The sequence below is a fragment of the Chrysoperla carnea genome, chromosome 2, assembly GCF_905475395.1.
Source record: "Chrysoperla carnea chromosome 2, inChrCarn1.1, whole genome shotgun sequence".
Classification (NCBI taxonomy): Eukaryota; Metazoa; Arthropoda; class Insecta; order Neuroptera; family Chrysopidae; genus Chrysoperla; species Chrysoperla carnea.
Window position 1 is genome coordinate 10,721,024 of NC_058338.1, and position 23,565 is coordinate 10,744,588.

The window sequence follows — 23,565 nt, forward strand, 5'->3', positions numbered from 1 at the left end:
TTTTGTACTATGTAGGTATACATAACAAAATAAAGTAAAAAATTTTTCAGATTAAAACTTGCAGGAAAATCATTGAATATTCAATGAATACCTTAAAAGGAATTTACCTAAATGGCCAAAGGGATTTGAAAACCGGTTTTCAAATCCCTTTAAAAATAAAATGAATAAAAAAAAAACTGTTAGTATCCTAAACAGAAAATGTTTTCAAAAATACCTTAATTGTCTAAAAACCACACAGAAATTTTAACATTAAAAATATTCTATCAAATCTACCAAAAAAACCAAACATAATACGTGAAGAAAACCTCAATGCATTGGTTTTTCTCAAAAAGGAGACGAAAAAAAAAGCTATATCATATTTTCATGATAAAACATATTTAAAAACAACCTGACGACACGATATAGGAAAAGAAAAACCGATAATATTATTTATTAAAAATAAGAAAATCCTTATCTATTTTTCACACTCCATTTCCCATCGACATCGAAATATACAATAATACAAGTTTCTAAAAAGCTCAACAAAAATATAATATTTAAAAAAAATTATGTTCTCATACCAATATTGGCCATCGGACCATAAAATACACTTTCGCACGTCCAAAAAAACGAAAACGACGTAAACGTCGTAATTTTTTCTCATGGAAACCCATTATTGTATTCGATCTATGGCAACATTCTGGGTTTGATATGTTTAAGTAATCCAATTTTGATGTATGTTTTTCTGTATCACAAAACATTTGGAAACGAAACGCAAAAAACCAAAAAAATTAAAAAACCGCCACACAATTTCACACACTCACACTATACAAAATTTACACGTTCGAACTTATCACCTATGTGAAAAATTATTGTGAAAAAATATGAAATTTATTTGTAAAAACATTTCACACTTTGTAATAACATTTACGTCGAAAGTGTTCGAATTCGATTAGAATTCATGAGTATGTTCACTCACGAATGTTTCGATATAAACTGAACGATGCTGCACGGCGGTATAGGGATGTTTACTGCTTGCGTTCGATGTTTCGAATGTACAACGTCGACGCGACGCATTCGAACGAATCTATGTATATGTACATCGAAAATAAAGGTACTTTATTATAGAAAAACATGTTTTCATTTTCGATGTTAAGAGAGTTATTATATGATCGTTATTGGGACTTGTCAAGTACTTTGGGTATGCCTACGACATTACCTTAAAACCATGATATTATAATCAAGAAAAATATTATTGTAACTTATTTTAAAGCACAGAGGCGGAAGCGAACAGGGAAAAAAGTTAGAGTTGATTTTCAATTTATATACAAACAAAATATATCGAAAATTATTGTGCTTTGTGTAATTAAAAAAAACTTGTTTCTAATTTTCTGCTTTTCACGTAGAATTTAATATGTAAGCCGACATGGGATTTCCGGTAACACGATAGATATTTTAATAAAAGTAATAAATATTAAGTAATAAACTACTGCTAATACTTTTTTTCCAAGAAGAGATATTTTCTGGACTGTACTGCTCTAGTACCCATTACCAGTTACTTCATTATTATGTTTAAGGAAAAAAATAGTCAAGGACCCCACCCCGCAATATTAGATAAGAAAATGTCTATTAAACTTTTGTATACCCACCTTAAAATGTTCTTTGGATCATTCTGATCTCAAGCACTCACGGCCTCAAAAACTGTTAACGGGGGTAGTTTTCGAATTTTTTCGCATAAATGTTGGTATTAGGGAAACATTTTATAATCTACGAATAGACAACAGTTTTTGTTCTAAATTTATTTACCATTTGGTTGAAAATACAGATCGTTACCTCTGATGGATGGACAGCTATTTATGAAGTAAGTAGTACTCACCTGAAACAAACAAAAAACAATTAAAATCAAATTGAAATCAATTTTATTGATTGTGAATATTGGATTCCTAAATCTATTTAGACGTTAGTGCAGTAAATTTAATTCGACTGACACGTACTGTAAGTGACAATTGGGTATTTCAAGTTTTAAAGTTGGTCTAATATATTCGCATTAAGGCGTACCTAGCCAAGGTAAACTAGCATAAATAGATTTCACATCCAAATTACCAAAGTTTTAAATCTGGAATCTCATCAATTTTCAGTTATTTATGAGATATATGGATATCGAAAATGTTTGAAAATGATTTGTCCAAGGATATGTATAATTAATTAATTCAAAACCCCAAATTTTAATAACGCCTTTCGGAATAACAAAAGAGACGATTTAGTCGTACATAAGAAAGTTGAAAAGAAAATAACCACTTCAAAAATTCCATATCGAATATTTACGAGATTACACCACCTTTTTTACTTTATACAAGAAAGTTGAAATTGCAAAAAATTATTTTCGCATATGTTTTCATCCAAATTATTAGGGAAAAAATTTAATTTCATTTATTTGGCCTGTTTCATATAACTCGGCGATGAAAAACAAGATAGCGCCTTTTCGAATCGTTAAAACTTCTTAAATGTTCGTGAAATTGGCAAAAAAAATTCATTAATTCTTCACATATTTCGAATAACAAATTTTACAACACAATAATACTCTTATGATTAATTATTATATAACATAAAAATATCTTGATGAAAAAGTAGAATGGTAATTAGTACCTTAACCAATAATATTTACATTTAACAGGCTTAAAAAGGTTTGAGAAATTTACATGCGATGGATTTGGATGGCTTGGGTAGTAAACATTTTTGTTTTAAAAAGAGATAATTCAATTCTGTTGATTTTGAAGCTCTAATTAAAACATCTTAATTTTTAATCCTCTTTATTTATTATGTATAAACAAAGTTTCACGTTTTATAATTTTTATCAAAAATAATTGTTATATCTGGTTATACTTAGAGAAATAATATACAAATACTAGCATGCCACCCACCCGCTTCGCTGAGTTTAAAAGTAAAGACCACCATTTTATATACTTCACCTCCCTTGCTCTCGCTTGTGCTTAATCCATAGCTTCGAAATAGGGATAGGAATTGCTTTATACACGTAAAAGTATATGTTCAGTATTCAATTCTTGAAATGACACTACTTTTAGCACGTTGAGCTTTTTTTGGGTGAACAAAAATTATAGTACTCGCGTCATTGTCACCGTCATTGCGTGTGTTTTTAAATGAACTTCTCCTAAACGGACGGACCGATTTTGATGAAATTTTTGTTGTTTGTTCAATTGGATGCGAGGATGGTTGAGGGGCACAATTCGGTCGTCTACAAAATGACCGGACGATGATCCTGGTGGTTTGGAGTGAAAAAATTAAGTTTATCCATTTTTGTATTTTAAAATAAAAACAAAACGGTATCAGATATCAATATTATTAGTTATGTTTTAAAACTAATGGTACTTTATATATTATTTACAATCCGTAAAAATAAACGGATATCGACCTGTAGCTCAATAATTGAAAAAACTTTGAACAAAAAGAAAACCGACTTCAAAAGAAAAGTTTGTTAAAATTATTGTAATGTTTGTAGTTAAAATTATTGTTATTTTTGGAGTCGGTGTCAGCCAAGGAAACAACTCTGGCTGAACAGTTTGCTACATTAGCTTGACTGATACCGTGTTTTAGTGCATTTTAGGTGCCGTGTTGCAGGTTTTCTTTTTGTTAAAATTTTTATTTATTTATTTTTTTTTTAATGAATCTGAAGTACACTAACTAATTTGTCATTGAAAAAAAGAATCATCGAAATTGGTTGGCGTGATATTGAGTTATTCGTCCTCTTGTCGTGCATACTCAATGCAAATTTAAGACTTTTGAGGTTTTCTCATGGGATGCCGTTGTCAGAACTGGACTAAAATGAAATGGGACCACACGGGAAGCACCAGCTTTCAAATAGATAACGAATCATCAAAATCGATTCACCCAGTCAAAAGTTATGAGGTAACAAACATTGGAAAAAAAAAAACAGTCGAATTGATAACCTCCTCCGTTTTTGTTTGAAGTCGGTTAAAAAGGAGGCCTTATACATACTAGGTAAACTGTGTAAACTTAGTTATTCTGAAGCGCAAATATTTTGTATGTCTATGAATAGCTAGTAGCTCATATTCATATTACAACTTTTTTACGTTCCTAAAATTTTCATAATAAAAACTTTATTTATAATTATAAGTATATGTATGTATGTATGTATGTGTAAAAGTAAGCACCTTGTTTCCTTTCACACAGGTTAAGGATCCTCTTCAGGGAGAAAAAGATAAAAATTGTATTGAAATAACAAGTTATACATATATATAAATATTTTGGCCAGCTACCTACCATAATTTTAATTTATGGTTTTTGCTTTGTATGGAAGGGGATAACACTTATATGTGTATACTTACAAACACACCAAACACCTATTATATTACAGGAGGAAATCCACCAAAAAAAATGGGTATAAAGAGAAAAAAAAGGATACATAAACTAAGTTATATTTTTTACATTATTATTTTTTTAACGATATTTTTCATCTTGAAAATTTTTCATCTTTTTTATGTAAAAGATATAGTCGTATAGACACGAAATTTAGGTACAATTCTTCATAAAGTATTGGAGTATGAATACTTGAGCGTCATTGATTTTAATATAAAACAAGTAAAAACAAACAATTGACTGAGTTAATTGTTGAAATACCATGTATAGACAGTGTTAATTACTCAGTCACAATACACATACATACATGCCACACACATATACCCATATAATACATGCTATACAATTTACGCCTAATTTGCGCCCTCACGGATAAACAGTGATGTTTACGAAAAAATGTTTCAAACAAAACTTGGTTATTTTTTTATAAGGAATATTTTTTACATTTAAGCTTTTGTTCTATATCTAACGGTTTACAAGCGGGGCATACAGACCCAAGACCCAATTGACCTATGTTGCTTATTTACGAACTGGACCTCACTATTTACGTCCTGATTAAGTTGTAAGCATTTCAGCTTAATATCTTTTTCCGTTTTTGAGTTATCCTGTTGACAGACAGACGAACAGATGGACAGACAACCGAAAATGGATTAATTAGGTGATTTTATGAACACCTATACCAAAAATTTGTTCATAGTATCATAATTTTTAAGCGTTACAAACTTGGTACTAAACTTAGTAAGCCTCGGTATATTTCATATACATGGTGTAAAAAATTCGACAGTAAAAGTCCCTAATAAAGCAAATTTAGGTAGGTAGTGGCTTCATACGTAATTTTATTATAATAAACCCAAGACAATTTTTTTTTTGGGAAAATACTTGAAAATTAGTTTTTCGAGAAATGAATTTAGGTTTCTTATCATTTAGGAGAGGGTGGAGTTTTTAATTTACTTATACAGAGGGATCGTTTTAAATCATTGAAAATTTGATACGTAATACCTGAATGACCCCAAAAAGGATTAACGTTGCGGTAGCAACTTTATATAACTAAAACTATAAAATCCATAATACATGAAAAGTATATATAAAAATCAGATAGAGTAGATATATACAAAAGGTAAGGTCAGAAGGTAGGCAGGTAGAACCACCTTAGAGAGTAGAGTAATAAGACCGTATAAATATTTTTGTTTTATTTTTCTTATATATATATTTGAAAAGAAGTTAGAATTACACTTATAGCGAATTTTCTCTACAAGTAAAATAGGTTCTTTATGTAGAACAAAACTTTCTTCCAATATCCATAGATCTAATACTTTTGTACCTTTCGGCCTTGTATCCGAGGGCTTTTTTTACAAATTATAAATAACCGGTTAATTATTTTAATTTTTTTTCTATGTTAATTACATGCGCCCTAAGTGAAACTTATGCGTGAGATTATAAATTTTCCAATTCTTGTGAAAAATAACCATCTACTTCAAAATCATATAGGTTTTGATTTTCAATTGGATATTTCTAAAACAAAAAATCTAGAGAGTGTGATAAAAAACTATCTAAAATATTTAGACAATCTTTTAGTTTGTAATAATACCATAAAAATATAAGGTTGTCGATGATAAAAAAACAAAATTTTAATTTAATTGTGAGTTCATCGAAGATCCATCATTTGATGAACAGAGACGACTATAGTTAGAGTATTGATGATTGAAGAGGGATATCTATATTATCAAATTTATAAGCAGCAATTGCACACAATATATTATATATTTTTGTAGTTGCGTGGGATTGAAAAGCTAATAATAACACATTATTTGACTACAAAGCATGAATTTGGATTATATGTATGTACCAGGCAATAAACCAAAACTTTTTTACAATACTGTAGGGGAACAAACACTAACAATGTCAAACTGAAATTTATTATACCATGTATATATGAAATATACATAGTATATTAAGTTTAGTCCCAAGTTTGTAACGCTTAAAAATAATGATGCTAGGAAAAAAATTTTGTCATAGGTGTTCATAAAATCACCTAATTAGTCCATTTCCGGTTGTCCGTCCGTCCGTCTGTGGACACGATAACTCAAAAACAAAACAAGATATCGAGCTGAAATTTACAGCGTACTCAGGACGTAAAAAGTGAGGTCAAGTTCGTAAATGAGCATCATAGGTCAATTGGGTCTTGGGTCCGTAGGACCCATCTTGTAAGCCGTTAGAGATAGAACAAAAGTTTAAATGTAAAAAATGTTCCTTATCAAAAATTAAACATAAACTTTTGTTTGAAACATTCTTTCGTAAACATCACTGTTTCCCCGTGAGGGCGCCAATTAGGCGGAAATTTTATAATATGTACTATACTTGATTAGCAGTTATGTATGTGTCACATGTTTGTATGTGTAATGTGATAAAGAAATCAGCACTGACTATGCATGGTATTTTAACAATTAACTCAGTTAATTGTTTGTTTTCACTTGTTTTTTTTATTTTTTAATGACATAAAAACTAACATGAATATTTCCTCGTAAAAATCTCGAAGAAATATTACAAAACGACATTCACTCAGCCTACGCGTCTCCTGCATGTCTATTTTTTGGTTGTATATTTTTTTGTGTATATGTATGTTTCTGTTGAATGTGTCTGTTCCAGTGTAAAAGAACATTATTATTATTATTATCCAAATGTTAGCTAAAACATTTCATCTTTCTTTCATTTCAACTACAAACGAAATGTTGGTTTACACAGAAATGATATAATACACTAGTGACTTCACTACCACCGTACTGGATAAGTAAGTATTGTAGGGAAAATTATGTGAGACCAAAAATAATCATAATACGAGAGTATACCATCATATATTTGTATGTCGAGTAATAGGAATATCAAGTACTACAAAGTATCTTAAAAATACAATCAATACCGAAAAAATCACCAAAAATTCTAATACAATAGAATCTCAACACTTTCAATTCTACAAAAAAATATTACTGTTTGGTTACATCAAATGTGATTCATTGTCTTGATTCTAAAAACAAAATAGCATCAAAATAACGCTTGTTTAATGCTGTATGTACAGTCTCGTTTAATCCGCCAGTCCTACCGTTATGAGCATTTTCCTCGCGCTCGATTTAAAACATAAGTAACTCTCATTTTTCAAATAATTTCATCTATTTTCAAATTATGAATTTACCTTGAATTCATTAAAATTTTTCCCAATTGTTAATGGTGGATTTATAAAATTTGCTAAACGTGGTTCAAAATTATTTACCCAAAAATAGCCTCTTTCCATTTTTTTTTTTTTGTAATTTTTTTCTTGCGTGATACTTTTTGCTTATCTGTGCATTTTTAAGTCAAATACTTGTTTTATTGTTTAAAGAATTCAATATAATAGCTACTTTAACTGTATAATTTATGTATTAATTGTAATATAAGTTTAAGAAAAGACATAATTCTGATTTAGTAGTCAACCCAATATGATCGTACATTACCTACAATTAAATTGATCAGTTCTTTAAATTATCTCTATTATGTTTAACTTCTGATAACTCACAACTCATTTTTAAATGAAAAAACATATATTTTGGACAAAAAATCCAAATTGACAGATTGTAAAATGTTTTGCATATTCTCAAAATTCATGGCAAGCTGAATCTATTAAAAAAGTTTTGATTTCTTTAGTAATCTACATGTCGGATTTCGGGGTCTATTGCACTTTTTGTAGTTTTACCTCCCAACTAGCAAACAAATCGTAACGTGCGATGAGGAACACCTTTCCAATAACATTAAAAACTTTATATTTGTTAGTGAACTGAAACAAATAATGAACTTCATGATTTATGAAATATTTAGCGAGTAATGTTTAGTTCTTTTAGCGAGTTTACGTAGTTTGATAACAATTAAAAAGAACTTCATCAACAGTTTTAGAACACAAGGTACATATTATGTTTCCGCTTTGGAAAACCTTTTTTGTTCTGTGTTTTTTTTTTTTCTTTTTTAACTTTTATAAAAATGTTAGTATTATATTGTGAATAGGGGGCTTTCATAAATATCTAAGTACTACCGGTATTTGTAAGCAGTTTTTATACGATTTATTAAAAATATTAATATAATTCTTTATTTACCGCAGATAATAACTCTTTCCATATTATTTTGTACATGTTACCAAATCTGTTCAAAAAAATATGAATTCTTTTGAATCATATCAAGAAGATGATTATTTTTCTTGGAATAAATGTAATCACGAAATATGTCAATGCAGTATTTTCTCAATATCTATAAATTTCTAGTTTTAAAGATGACAATCGATTTTATATTTGTTATTAAATGAGTCCTCCATATTTATAAGAAAACATATTTCAAATTTCCAAGAAAATCGTCCAGTTTTTATCATTAGACTCAATTTTTTCTTCGAAGGGAATAAACGCACTTAAAGGCAAAGTTTAACCCTTAATAAGTACTTTAGATTTTTGGCAGATTCAAACATAAAAATGTTGGCACGCAAAAATTACAAATGACTGTAGTTTTGCTGTTTAGTTTACCGTAAGTACGGAAAGATAGCAATGTTTACCTCTGGAGAACTTTCGTTGTTAAAAAATTGTTCGGATAAGCATAAGTAAGCAACACACCCAAGTTTGTAACGCTTAAAAATATTGATACCACGAACAAAATTTTGGTGTAGGTGTTCATAACATCACGCAAAAAGATATCATAACGCAAAAAGATATCAAAATGAACTTTTTACAGCGTAAAAAGTGAGATCGTGTTCGTAAATGAGCAACATAGGTCAATTGGGTCGGTCTTCTTCTCTCTTGTAAACCGTTAGAGATAGAATAAAAGTTTAAATGCAAAAAAATATTTCTTAAATAGAATAAAAAAATAGACAACTTTTGTTTGAAACATTTTTTCGTAAACATCACCGTTTACCCGTGAGGGCGCAAATTAGACGTAAATTGTATAGTATGTATTATATGGGAATATCAGTTATGTACGTGTGACATGTATGTATGTGTAATGTGATAGAGTAATCAACACTGTCTATGCATGGTATTTCAACAACTAACTCAGTCATTTGTTTTTTCACGTGTTTACTTTAAATTATACTTTTTTAATAAATAATAGGCTTCCAATACATTTTAACTAACGTTCTAGAACACGATTTAAAGTTGTCATCAGATGTCGTTTTCATCGCACTCTCTACGAATAAGGAAGTATATTATGTTTGAGTCCCGGTCTAGTACTTCGATGACAATCGTACGGCAACTTACGCTACAAAGTATTTCACTACGATTTGGTAATTGAAGATTTTGTACTACATAGGAAATATTAAATATTTATACATAGGTATAATCAGATGAAAAGGAGGGTCTTAAATCCATCGTGTACTAAACCGTTGTTGTTGGATGATGAAAGTATTAAAAAAAGGATATCGAGGATAGATTATAGGGACATACGTACATATAACATGTAACAATGATGACTTAACAAAAATATCCATCCAGTTGGCAACGAAAATGATATTTATGAGCGAAAAACTGTATATTAGATTCAGGATAAATAAACAGCTATGTTTTTTAAAAGAAAATGTTTATATTTATTAAGGATTTGTTGATATGTTACTTTTTTTTTCACGTATATATAATTCTCATTCTCAGGAGGAGAGGATCAAGTACAGGATAATGTGTATCCTCTTGAGCCGTCAAAAAAATAATTAAATATATAAATAAAATTTTTGTCATAGAAGGAAGATTTTTCACACTGTAAAAAAAGGACTATGCACTTGGTTCAAGAAAATATGTTCTTACATGGAATTTAAATTATCAAGAGTTTAAATTGCTTGTTTATAGAAATCAGTTGATTATTTTTTCAGAATTTCTCATGCTTGTTGTTAAAACAAATATTCATAGTTCTATAGAGCAGAATAAAAATATTGACTTTAAGTATACTATTTCTTATTTTAAGTATTCCTATTTCTTATTTTGTTTTTCTTTATTCAATATGTATTTCGATTAATCGCAACTCTTTTGTCTTAGATATCTTTCCTATTACACATTCACTTATCCCCTAGTTGGTTAAATACTTTCCAATACCTACCTTTACATGTACTTATTCTTACGCAGCTAAAAGGTATTCACAGTTTTCAATTTTTTAATTGTAAAATAGTCATAATTCGTTGAGTATATCAGAAAAGATGGCGATGACTTGCTTGACATTTACTATTTTAAATTTTTTCAGAATTTTTTAATTTATGGTTCAAAATGATGATAATACATTTGCTCCATCTATAATCATCATTTTGAACCATAAATGAAATATTTCTGTAAAAAACGTAAATAGTAAATGTCGGCTTAAATTTAATTTTTTATTTTTTTAAATATATTTTTATAAATTATAGCTCATGTGTTTTTCTGATGTATGAGTTATATTACTGTACAGTTTTATTCAAAACCATTCGCTAGTTTTACCGTGAAAGCGTAACAAACAAACATCCTTACTTTCACATTTATAATATATATAGAGATATTTTACTTCTATTGGCGATAACGTAAATGTAGATTCTCGTTTATAACAATACATGATTAATGAATGATAAGTTTGTATTGGCACAATAAGTTTACGAACAAAATACATTTAAGAAAATCTAATCATTTGTAAGAAAAATGCAAAATATTGGACATTTATATATTCAATTTATTAGAAAAATACTTGACAAAAGTAACATATGTGTAAAATAAAGACAAATGTTTTTATCGTATGACATTCTTTCTAGATACAACTGTCTTCTCCACGTTGATAGATTGTTATCATTTCTAGATCTAGATAGATATACGTGTTCTGTTTTTTTTTTATTATCAACTTTTTACTGTAACAAGTCTCCAATATTATAAAACATCAGAGCTACAGTCAGCAGAGCTAAAACATAGCATTGTTACAATATAATGGGGTTTTCATTAATAGTGCTCGAAATTTAAACTCGAACTAAACAAGTACATCGTGGATCATCCGTGGAAGAAACTCGGCGGATGGGGTATTTTAAACCAAAAAGAATAAAATACCAGGTTAATTTAATGATTGGATGCAGAGTTTCTAAGAAATCGCAATATTTGCATTGATTTTAGTCCGTATCTAAATTTTTTTTATGTGGTACTCATCGTATCACGTATCTCAAAAACTATTCGACCAGTCAATAAATGCACCCGATTTTTGTACTTTTTGGGTCAAAATTACCTTAATATACTGAGTTTTATCGAAATTGGAGCTAAAAAAAATTTTTCGATTTTTTGTAATTTTTTTAAGGGGTACCCCTTTGAAAGAATCGAGAAAATCGGGAAAAAAATTTTTGTTTCGGATTTTGATGAAAGTCGGTGGATGGGGTAATTTTGATCCAAAAAGTACAAAAATCGGGTTAATTTAATGATTGGATGCAAAGTTTCTGAGATATCGCAATATTTGGGTCGATTTTAGTTTGTATCTCAAAAACTATTCAACCAGTCAATAAATGCACCCGATTTTTGTACTTTTTGGGTCAAAATTACCCTATATACTGAGTTTTATCGAAATTGGAGCTAAAAAAATTTTTTCGATTTTTTGCAATTTTTTTAAGGTACCCCTTTGAAAAAATGGAGAAAAACGAAAACAAATTTGTTTTGGAATTTGATGAAACTCGGTGGATGGGGTAATTTTGATCCAAAAAGAATAAAAATGAGGTTATTTTAATGATTGGATGCAGATTTTCTGAGATATCGCAATATTTGGATCGATTTTAGTCTGTATCTTAAAAACTATTCGACCAGTCCAGAAATGCAACCGATTTTTTGGTTCATAAATTTTACTTGAAATACAAAATTGAAATTTGGAAAACAATTTCAATTCTAGAATTTGAGACCTTATACATTCTTAATAATCATTAAACTTAGCGACAAAAAGGCTGGTTTCAATTTAAGTTTTAATTCGGACACTCTTAATGAAAAACATTGACATATAGAACAATGTTAATATAATAACAGAATGATAACATCATATCTTCTTCACTTGGTTAGTTGACATAATGTTTGTAGGCAGACAAGGACACAAAACAATCACAACAGACCCTCCTCCATAACATCCTATTCTACTAATACTGCTTTTGTTCTAGGAAACTATTTATATGAGATAGATAAAAACAATACTTGTTGTTTTGAATTTATTATTGACAACTATTAGAAAAACAAATCGAACATAACATTTCGTGAAAACTAATAATCGTATATTTTGTACGATGGACTTACGTGGGTGTTTCTGAGATGAACAGAAGGCGTGCAAGCACTATAAACTCACGGTACGAAATGCATGGCTTTTTTTTACAATGCTGGTAAGGTATAGAAACAGACACACAAAAAGTATGTGATAATATTCTATTTAATATTGACATAAGATCCATTGACTATAGGCATTATTTACAATTTTATTAAGTATGAAAGCTTTAGCATCACCTACATTATTAAATTGTAAGTTCAACTTGACAGTGTAATCTTGAGTTCCATACTAAATTACAGGTATCTCAATGCTTCTTTGTTTTCCCGCTTTGATTATCGGCGCATTTATCAATACTCATCATTGAGTTACGATTCTATTCCGTCCGTATAGGTGTAAACGCTATGTTTGTTGTCATACTGCTCGCCACTCTATTATTCATAATTTGATAAATATTGCTGGCATGCCATTAGTAGCATGCTCAGTATGCTCCCTAAATTCATGCTCACTAAATGTTGCTCCTCTTCCGATATATTTAATGGTAAAATCATCTATGTTCAAAATTTTATAGCATATCAGAATCATCGAAACCATAAAGTATTGGATTACGCCTATACTTACATAATGATATCGGCAAAAAATATCTTACCGCGTGTTAAAGTAGGTGTATAATATGCTTCAATCCTGGAAAAAACTGAAAGCCGCGCTAGCTGCGTATCTCACTCGAAAAGGTTGATTAGCAGTAGGCGGAAAATTACCTCAGGTAATAATGTTAACTAACCCTTACAAACTTCTGTTGAAAAACATCCTTTACCACAGCAGACAACTACACTTGTAACTCACTAAATAGTGAAAGACTAATATGCACAACTGAAACTTAATTGGACTCAAAGCATCTTGCACTCAAAGAAAAAAAGAAAAGATACAATAGAAAGACCTTTGTCAAGATGTCGATTTCAATGTATCTTTCGTTAAAATTTGAAAATGAGCGAGAATAGTTGTTAATAGCGAGAATAGTTAATTACAAAATCTGAAATCGAATTAAAATCGATTCATAAACATAAAAGATATAAGCAATTAAATCATTTTTTCTATTTAAAACTTTGGTATGTAGTCTCTATGGCAATAGCAGGTTATTACGTCATCAAGAGTTACTTACTTTTCTTTATTTGTACATTTACATCCTTCATCGATGTTATCCAAAAATTGATTTCACAAGATGTTTTGGCTCAATAACGAACGCCTTTCGAAGCAATAAATAAGATTTTAGGACAAAGACCCATTCTTGTGTAAAATAAATCCAACCGCTGTCTTTCAATTAACACAAAATCGCATTTTCCGTTAATAATTTTCCTAACATTTTAAATTTAACTGTTTTGTATTATAAATTATTCATAACTGTTATTTATGATTTTAAAAAAAAAATATATATATATATATATATACATATATTTTCTCGTATATTTTCCCAAACGCTGTGTTATTCATGTTTTCCTTTTGTTCTATTATAAATAAATTTATTCTTTCTTTTTTCTTTATCTTTTGTATATGTTTTTTTTGTATTGCCATTTTTTAATCAAAGGTATAATAATAAAAGATAGAAACAAAAAAAAAAACGCAGGTAACAATTACACGTGTAGGGAAAAGGTAGAAGGTAGAAATATTCTAACAAAAGAAGAATTAGTAGAAAGATTTTTCATTTTTTGTTTTTGTTTCTTTTTAAGTATGTTGTTTGGTTTATGAATAAAACAGCGATGAGAAAATTTATTTTGAATAATATTTTTGTATAGATTTAAATTACATTTAAATCTTTGGCCTGGTTATATTTCGAAAGAGTGGGAGTTTTTTTGAATGAATTTGTTGGCGTGAAACTAATTTGTAGCAAAATGCACGACGACACATACACTTTACTTGGTTTCGGGCGGTATTCGCTGAGTCAATTTTCTCTGTTTATTATATTTATGTACTGATATTAAATGTTTAAAAGTAAAATGTTTTTAGTTTTTGTTTACATTTTAGCCCTAGGGAAAGATTCTAGCCTCAGAAACTTTATAGCAAGTTATTTCAAGTCAAATACAGGGTGAGGAATCCACTTTTGAGGGCGGTTAGGTTAGGTAAGAGTGGCTGCCCTGGGGTGGGACACACTTAGACCATAGGATCCGTTGTGATACCGAAAAAGGGCTGACCCATCTCCGGCCACTACTCCATGAACCATCTGGAGCTGTTTAAGAACAGGCTGGCTCAAGTAAGTCCATCTCCTCATGACAAGAGCTGGGCAGTGACAGAGAAGATAAGACAATGTCTTCTCTTCCTCTCCACTGTGGCAGTTCCTGCAGTAGTCGTGATACACTGTGAGGCCCAGGCGTTCGGTATTTAGGGTGTGTAACAGACGATTTTGGTGCATCAGGTAGAAAATAAAATTCTATGATGGAAAATCATCTTCTATTGTTTGATCCGATAAACTTACACTCACCCCTTCCTACACATTCTCACACTTGCACACGTATGCATACATACACGCCAGCATAACTCTGAAGCTTTCATTCCCGCAGTTTCTTAGTATTTCCCCTCCCCCCTTTGTCTTGCTGTGACGCACTACTGATAAGCTGCCTCTTTTAATAAATAGCTAGGTGTCACTGAATCGGATCAATAAATCAAGGACAACTTTTCTTCTTAAAATTTTACTTTCTGTGTGATAAAACTAGGGTGCTCGTTACTACTGGGACACCTCGTATGTAATAATAAACATCTGTAGAGTATTTAATCAATTATCTCTGTTACTTACAATGTTCTTTATTGTGAAAATAAATATTGAATTATAATTATATTATACTAATTACAAGGACTATGTTTTTGTACATAGATATTTATTGTTTGTCAATTTTTTCAGGTATTAAATTCTGAATCCTTTGGGAGTAACCGTATCGCAAGCTAAATTATTTTGTGTAGTTCGTACTTTAAGGTATGTATAAAAATCACTTTAGCGTAAATAAAACGATAATTAACATAACAACAATAATTACATCAGAACAAGATATAAATTATCACAAAAACATTGCATTGATAGTAGGCAATAATAATAATCAAGTATTAAAATTGGTTCTACAGCCACTGGGGATTTAACAACAACCTTTACTTTTGCCTGTCTGCCATTAGCTTTTCTAGTCTTCTTCTATGTATAATGTATATGGATCATGTATATAATACAGAGAGTCTTTGAATGTTTACAGCAACAACAAAAAAAACTATTGAGACCGCAAAATGTATGGCCTCTAACAAGGGAATTGGATTCTGTTACTCAAATCAATAGTTAGACATTCAAGCATAAATTGAGAAGATGAAAAAAATTTATACCATACATATATGTAATATGCAAGGTATACTCCTAGATAAGTCCCAAGTTTAAAATATTGACGTTACGCACAAAATTTTGGTATAGGTAATCATAAAATAACCTAATTTGTCCATTTCCGGTTGTCTGTTCGTCACTTCGTCCGTCTGTGAACACGATTATTCAAAAATGAAAAAAGATATCAAGCTGAAATACAACGTACTAAGGACGTAAAAAGTGAGGTCGAGTTCGTTAATGAGCAACATAGGTCAGTTGGTTCTTGGGTCCGTAGGATCCATCTTGCAAACCGTTAGAGATAGAACAAAAATTTAAATATAAAAAATGTTTCCTCATAAAAAACAACTTTTGTTTGAAACATTTTTTCGTAAACATCGTAAACTTCACTGTTTACCCGTGAGAGTGCAAATTAGGTACAAATTGTATAGTATGTATTATACGGGAATATCAGACAGACGGACGGACAGACTGGAAAAGGGCTAATTAGGTGATTTTATGAACACCTATACCAAAATTTTTTTTGTATAGCATCAATATTTTTAGGCGTTACAAACTTTTGTTTAAACTTAGTATACCTTATGTAATATATATTACATATATACAAAGTATAACTAAACTTAGTATACATTGATATATGGACCGATTTTGATGAAATTTTTTCAATGTGTTTAAGTGAATTCGAAAATAGTTTAGATTCACAATTCGGTCTACTAAATAATTATGATTCCGCAGCAAAAATTAAAAAAAAAGGGTAAAATGAGCTTCAGAAACATATGGCTGGGCTGCTAGTTCTCTTATACTATTCTCACATACACCGCATAAGTGGAGCATCAGTTCATTCATGTTTATGATTAAACAACGAACTGCTTGTACCTTGACTATTAGGTAGAAGCTAAAATAAAACATCAAACATTGTATTATATTCTATCATTGTATTGTTAAAGGTAAAATGGTCACGCTTCACATTTGTTTATCATTATGCTTGTCACGTATGAAGCGTAAATCTGGTTTTTTAGTTCTATATCTAAACATGAAGGTATTGGTATAACACACAACATGTAGTATAATCATCTGTATTATCCTTGTATCGGAAAACATTCATCTGTCAAATAGTTGGAAAATCTTCTTTTATTTCCTACAAAACAACAACATGAAAGATGAAATAAATATAAATAGGAAACCGTCTCGAAGGTTAGTTGTTTTTGTTCAATGCATAATTTCATTAAATTTTTTTTATATCATGTATATAGAGTTCAATCAAACCAAAGTGGCACCGAGCAAGAGAGAGTGTATGATGTATATGTATGTGCACTCGTATCTATACTCTCTCTTGTTCAGTGCCACTCAGTTTTGATAGAACTCCCATGAGTTTACTCCCAAGTTTTTAACGCTTAAAAATGTTGTTGCTACAAACAAAATTTTGGTATAGATGCCTTATTTGTCCATTTTCGGTTGTCTTTCCGTACGATTGTCAGTCTGTTAACACGATTACTCAAAAACGAAAAGAGATATCAAGCTGAAATTCTATAGCGTACTCAGAAAGTAAAAAAGCGAGGTAGATTTCGTAAATAAACAACACAGGTCAAGGTCTTGTTAACCACTCATCGTGTAAACCGTTAGAGATAGAACAAAAAGTAAATAGTGTAAAAAATGTTCCTTATAAAAAAATAAACAACTTTTATTTGAAACATTTTTCGTAGACATCACTGTTTTTGCAGTTTTTTCGAAATTGTAATTGCAATTTCCAATAAACATTATTTCTTATAGATTAAAAAAAAATTAAATCCAATTTCTCAAAATTTTAAGTTATTGTTTTTTTTTTCTGTAGCCCAACAATCTTAATGACTCTACTCACTATGCTTAGTTTATATGCCAAGTGCTAGTCGATAATGAAGTTTATATTAACTATGGCGTGGTATTTTATTATTTTCTATAAAAGTTTTAAGTGCCTACTTTGTTTAAAATTTTATTTTTTTATAACAATTTTTCATACACAAAACTTTTACTATTACGATCAAATAACTTTTTTTTAAATGTATAATACCTACATATAGATAATGGAACTATTAGCAGATTGATATTACATTTAAATAGAAAACGGAGGGTTCCGTAACTAAAAATAGTCAAATTTTCTAGTCAGATATATCATTTGTTAAAGGACATGACCAAACAAATTTGTCCGCTGCTGGAAGAATGGATTAAATTATTAGATCTCTTTAAAAAAGCCATTTTTTAACTAATTCCTTTGACAAAAATGACAAAAGTTTTTCTATTTGATAGGAGGACCCTTATAAAGTTTTCAATTTAACCTTGACTTGCAAAATATTGTAAAATCAATTCAAGCTCATAACCGTCATAAGACATAGCAAATATTTCTTTATCAAATAAAAAAAGCTTTTGTGAGTTGAATTTCTATCAAACATGTCAGTTCAGATTAAATTTACGGATTCTATGGGATGCTTTCCTCTAAGCTGAACAACTTTTACTTGAAATGTTTTTTTCAAAAACTCTTCGTTCAAGAAATTTTTTAACATGACTGTTTAAAGGGAGACCCAGTATATATTTTATTTATTTTAAATAGATATTTTTTCGACAAATATTGGAATCGTTCCGCGTATTTAATTTTCGTTTCATTAGAAATATAGTTATTGCAAAAAAAAACGCCACCAGCGATTTGAAATGATATATTGTACATTTAAGTAATTAAAAAGTGAATTGTTAACGTTTTGAAAACAGCGGGTAACATGAAAAACGTTTTATGAAAACCTGTTTCTACTGGACCAAAACAGGTTTATCAAAAATGTAATTAGGTCATTTCATGAACATCTATACAAAAATTTTGTTCGTATCATTAATATTTCTAAGCGTTTCAAACTTCAGACTAAAATTAGATTACCTTGGTATACATATATATCATATTTTGGCTTTTTCAGCATAGCTAGCCTAAGGCGTTTTTTTTAAGAGAGAGTCATAAGAAGTTTTTTTTCAATACCAAATTTATACAATGATTTTATTAACAACAAAATTAGAAGCTTGTATAAACATGAAATTTGTTGTTTACAAATTGCAATGTAAATATATTATTAAACATATAGTTTTGTGTTATCTTATGACTTCTCCTTAAAAAAACGCATAAGACCAGCTATGTTGAAAAACCCTGTGAACAGGCTATAAAAACATACTTATTCCAAAGTTTTAAATATTCACATGTGTCTACAGTCCACTATAACCATAATTTTTTTCAACAATTTCCTTACCACAATGTACTATATATAACTTAATATTTTTTGTTAAAAATAATAAAAATTATTTGAGTGTTTTTGCTGGAAGTCAGATACGGTGTAACTTGCATGTTGCATAAAATCATTGATGCATTCACCATTTTAAAACATAAAGTTTTATAATACTTTTTTTTTTTAACATCACCAGCATCCATTATGAAATTATTTGTGTTCCATTAATTTTCCATTTGTGTTTGAAAAATCAAGTAATATTTATATTGTATTTAAAAAGTGATTTGTTAGTTCACTATAATGATTTTCATTTTATCAGTATCTGTAAGAAAATGATACTATACGTATATTGATTTTAAAAATTTATGGTGAGGAAAATTTATTTAGTTTTTAACCGATTTCAAACAAAAAAAAGGAGGTTCTGAATTCGAATGTATTTTTTTTTTATGTTTGTTACCTCAGAACTTTCGACTGGGTAACGTACGTTATTAGTTCTTCGTCTCAGAAAGTTTGGTTGTTTGTAATTGAATCACGCAAAATCGACAATGAAATTAGGTATAATCAAACTCCAGGTTATTTCCACATGAAATTTTCTTCTCGAGTCAACGCTGTCGCAGGCGAAGTAAGTCTACCATAAATTACGAGATACCTGCATGAGAATTTTATATATCCGGATAGCGAGGGATATATCTCTCTTGGGGTGAAAAATGTCATCTACGTAAAAGAAAAAAGAATATGAATAAGAATAATTTGATTCGGCATGGAAACAGAATTTCGAAATTAATTAATTAAATTAATGTTTGCTGTCGAAATTATATACAATTTGTATTGAAGTGGATTCTATACAAACAAATACATTCTTTCGTTTCTTATAAAAATGTGTCAACCAAACAAAACGAAAAAAAAATCATATATAAGACAAATAAGAACACAGTAGTTTTATTTGGAATTGTGATAATATTGTATTATATGACATATATTTGTGAATTTTCTATTTCAACGGAATGAGCTATCGATTTTGTATTATGATATTTTGCAAAAATATCCTTAAATGCCTATCGATCATACTTAGTAAATGCTCATGTCCTTATGTATGCTTAGATCTTTAAAACTACACAACGGATTTTGATGCGATTTCTTCTAATATAAAGATATGTATAATACATGCATAATATAGTAGAATAAGGGGTTGAAATAGGGGTTGAAAGGGATATGCTTCAAAAACTTAAAAAGTTGTGCATCGATTATGCTCAAATATTGACAAGATATACAGCCAATCTCAATTTGCGTTTAAGAGTATTATAACAGGTTTTGCTTTGTTATTTGTATTTAAAGAAAATTTTTATCTAATAAGCGGACAATTTTTTTTTAAATTTATTTTAACAGATAATTCACTTAGTTATCGTAGCTTCTAAGCTACGAATTTTCTTTTTATTTAAAATTGTCAAATATATATTTCATAAAGTTTATATAATGATGATATACGAATAAATAAATATTATATAAAGCATATTATTTACAAAACGTTACAGAGAGAAGAACTTCCGAGAAAGATTATTTAATTTCATAATAACCATAATGGATGAAAATTTATGTAGGTTCTTTATATTTTACTTTGTAAATGTTTTTGAGATTCTTTAAAAAACGACAAAAAAACAAGGAACGAAAACTAAAAGCGATGAACAAAAATACACTATTCAAACAAAAAGATTCCATTATATACGTTCGGTATCAGTTAAGGAAAATTATTTATAGACCCTTTTAATTTTATGTGAATAGTTCTCCGAATTACCATATCTGTTGATTTTATTTTATCATAAATACATATAATTTTATTTTTTTTCAACCTATCAACAGTTCTTAAAATATTGTTTACAGTTTTTTAAAGTTCTTAAGAGATTGTGTGAAGTTCTTTAATCGTGAGAGTAAAGGTGTAAACGAAAAATTTTTACTTCGGAAATTTTCGGGCTTGTTCGTGTACATTCATTAGTTTAATATAAGTCGTCCTCAGTCAATAAAAAAAACTTCATTCAATCTCAAACATCATTCAATAATTAAACTTTTTTTAATAAGCTATTGCATTTATAAATAAATTTATAATTATGTAGAGGTTATGATTTACAAAGTTAAAGAATATTTAAGGCACAAAATATTTGACGCATGTACAGAACTCTCTCATCACGCGACTGAAGATTACCGAACGATTGAGTACTGACATGTAATGGCTAAAAAGAGTCGAATGTCAACTACATGCAATTGTTTCATCAACTGCGGTCTCTTTGATAGACAGATAAGATAAAGATAAAAAGAATTGATTGCCAATTTGTGTACATTACAAATAAGTATCACAATGTGCTCGTAGATGGTCCTTAATTCTAATACCGTTTAAGGATAATTTCAAGGAAAAAATGATGTGCAACAAAAGTTAAAAAAACCCTACTTCTTATGTAGGTTAGGTTAGATTATATTGGCTGTCCACGAAAGACACACTTAGGCAATAGAACCCATTGTGATACCATATATGTGTTTTACCACCTTTCCGCTGATATTTTCATTGATCAGCTCCTCAATTTCAGAGGCTGAGTGAACCTTTCTTCATCCATATACCATGCACACTACACCAGCCCATCACAACTTAATTTTGTTGCGACGGCGGGAATCGAGCCCGCTACGCTAGGCATACCGCGGACGGAATTGGTTACGCCTTATGATCTAATAGGGCGACTACCTCTTTTTACATGATAATTTTATGTAGATTTAATTTATTACAACCACGTGCAGAGGGCTATCAAACGTTCAGAAGCTGTCCAAACGGGCAGTCATAGATCCAAGTAGTCGTCATGAATAACTAGATATATAAAAATAAAGTGGTAGATTGATATATGTTGGAAGTACCAAATTTTTGATTATTTTATATGCATTGTTTTAATAAAAAAATATAAAAAATTAATCATTACATATTATTCTAAATAGTAATCCTCTCTCAAGTTTAACATTAAATTTTATTTTCAGTTTTTTCATTTTTTATTTTATTTTAATACTTTTATTTTACTTGTTTTTATATTTTTCATAACAGCAATAATACTATACGTATAGTCAGTGTAGTGCAACATTTATTTTATTTAAACAACAACAAAAATAATGTTGAATAACTTGAAAAACGAAACAAAACAACAACAATATTATTATAGGAGAAATAACGAAAATGTGACCGACAGACATATATATATACAGACACAGACAGTGGCAGACGTTTTGTTCATCCGTTCGATGTTGAACTGTGTGTTACTTTATACGAGTCATGGAAGCGATGCGATGATGCTATATGGTGGGCGGCTAGGCTTCACCAATGAATAAAATGATGGTTTTCGCTCGCTCGCTAGATAAAATAGCTACTTTTTATATTATTATATTTTATATAAAATATCCTCAGATAAATTGTTTATCTGTCAGTAAAGGAGATGTTTGTTTGATGTGTTATACATGGTGTTAAAAATATATACACGCGTAGATAATACAGGGTGTTCAAGGATTCATTAAAAATATTATCCTCAGTAGCTACAAGAGATAATTCCTCGGCAATACAGGTTACTCGAAGCGGGACGATTCAGCTGCTTTAATACAATTATCTTGGAATAAAACCTTACCATCTTGTAACATACTAATGATTATTTTAAAAATCATGGTATTATAAACATAGTAGGGTATTCTGAAGTTCAAAATGTAGATTGTTTTAATAAAAAGTCACAAAAAAATATATTCCGCCTAAATAAACACGCTATCTTGGCATAATATAAAATTAAAGTTTAATACCTTTTTTTTATTCTGTCAAAAACGCTGTCATCCATTTTGGTGACGTAATATTGATAAAAACAATAAATAGATATTACATATGTTACACATTGTATATGTCTTCCCACTTCCGTTTAACTTCCCAGAAGAAGTTAATGTCATTATCTACAGTTTTATATATTTCCGCGGTTTCAAGATCGCAATATCCGAATCAAACCTTTTCAATGTGATGTCTGTGTATGTGTGTACGTATGTGCGTATGTTCGTATGTGCGTATGTTAGTTTGGATTCTTTCGCCTCAATTACCTTGCAAACCAGTTACGACATTAACACGAGGCTTATTCGTCGCGTAATCGCGTATTAAAGAACTGAAAGAGTTTACAGCAGAATTAGTTGAGCCGTTTTTTAATAGTAATAAAAAAACCGGAAAAAACTGAATAAACAGAATCTGAAAAGTGGATAAAACACATCATTTATCTTTGTAGATAATGATAGTTCCAGCATATGCTCCAGTACATGTTCGAAGAATAATTTATGAAGACTAACAAGACCTTTTTTTGAATGTTTTTTAGTCGTGCGGACTACAGGAGT

General features: G+C 29.6%; 1 protein-coding gene across 8 annotated transcripts in view; it reads right to left on the reverse strand.

The window, feature by feature from the left end:
* LOC123294017 (disks large 1 tumor suppressor protein) overlaps window positions 1-23,565 on the reverse strand; it is a 1,177,915-nt gene that overhangs the window by 278,887 nt on the left and 875,463 nt on the right. The window contains exon 1 of one of the 8 annotated variants that reach the window (XM_044875079.1): window positions 561-660. The exons of the other annotated variants lie outside the window; for them this stretch is intronic. Coding sequence (XP_044731014.1) covers window positions 561-653 — 93 coding nt within the window. The 5' untranslated portion in view covers window positions 654-660. Of the gene's footprint in view, window positions 1-560; window positions 661-23,565 lie in introns of those variants that run through there. 8 annotated transcript variants of the gene reach the window in all.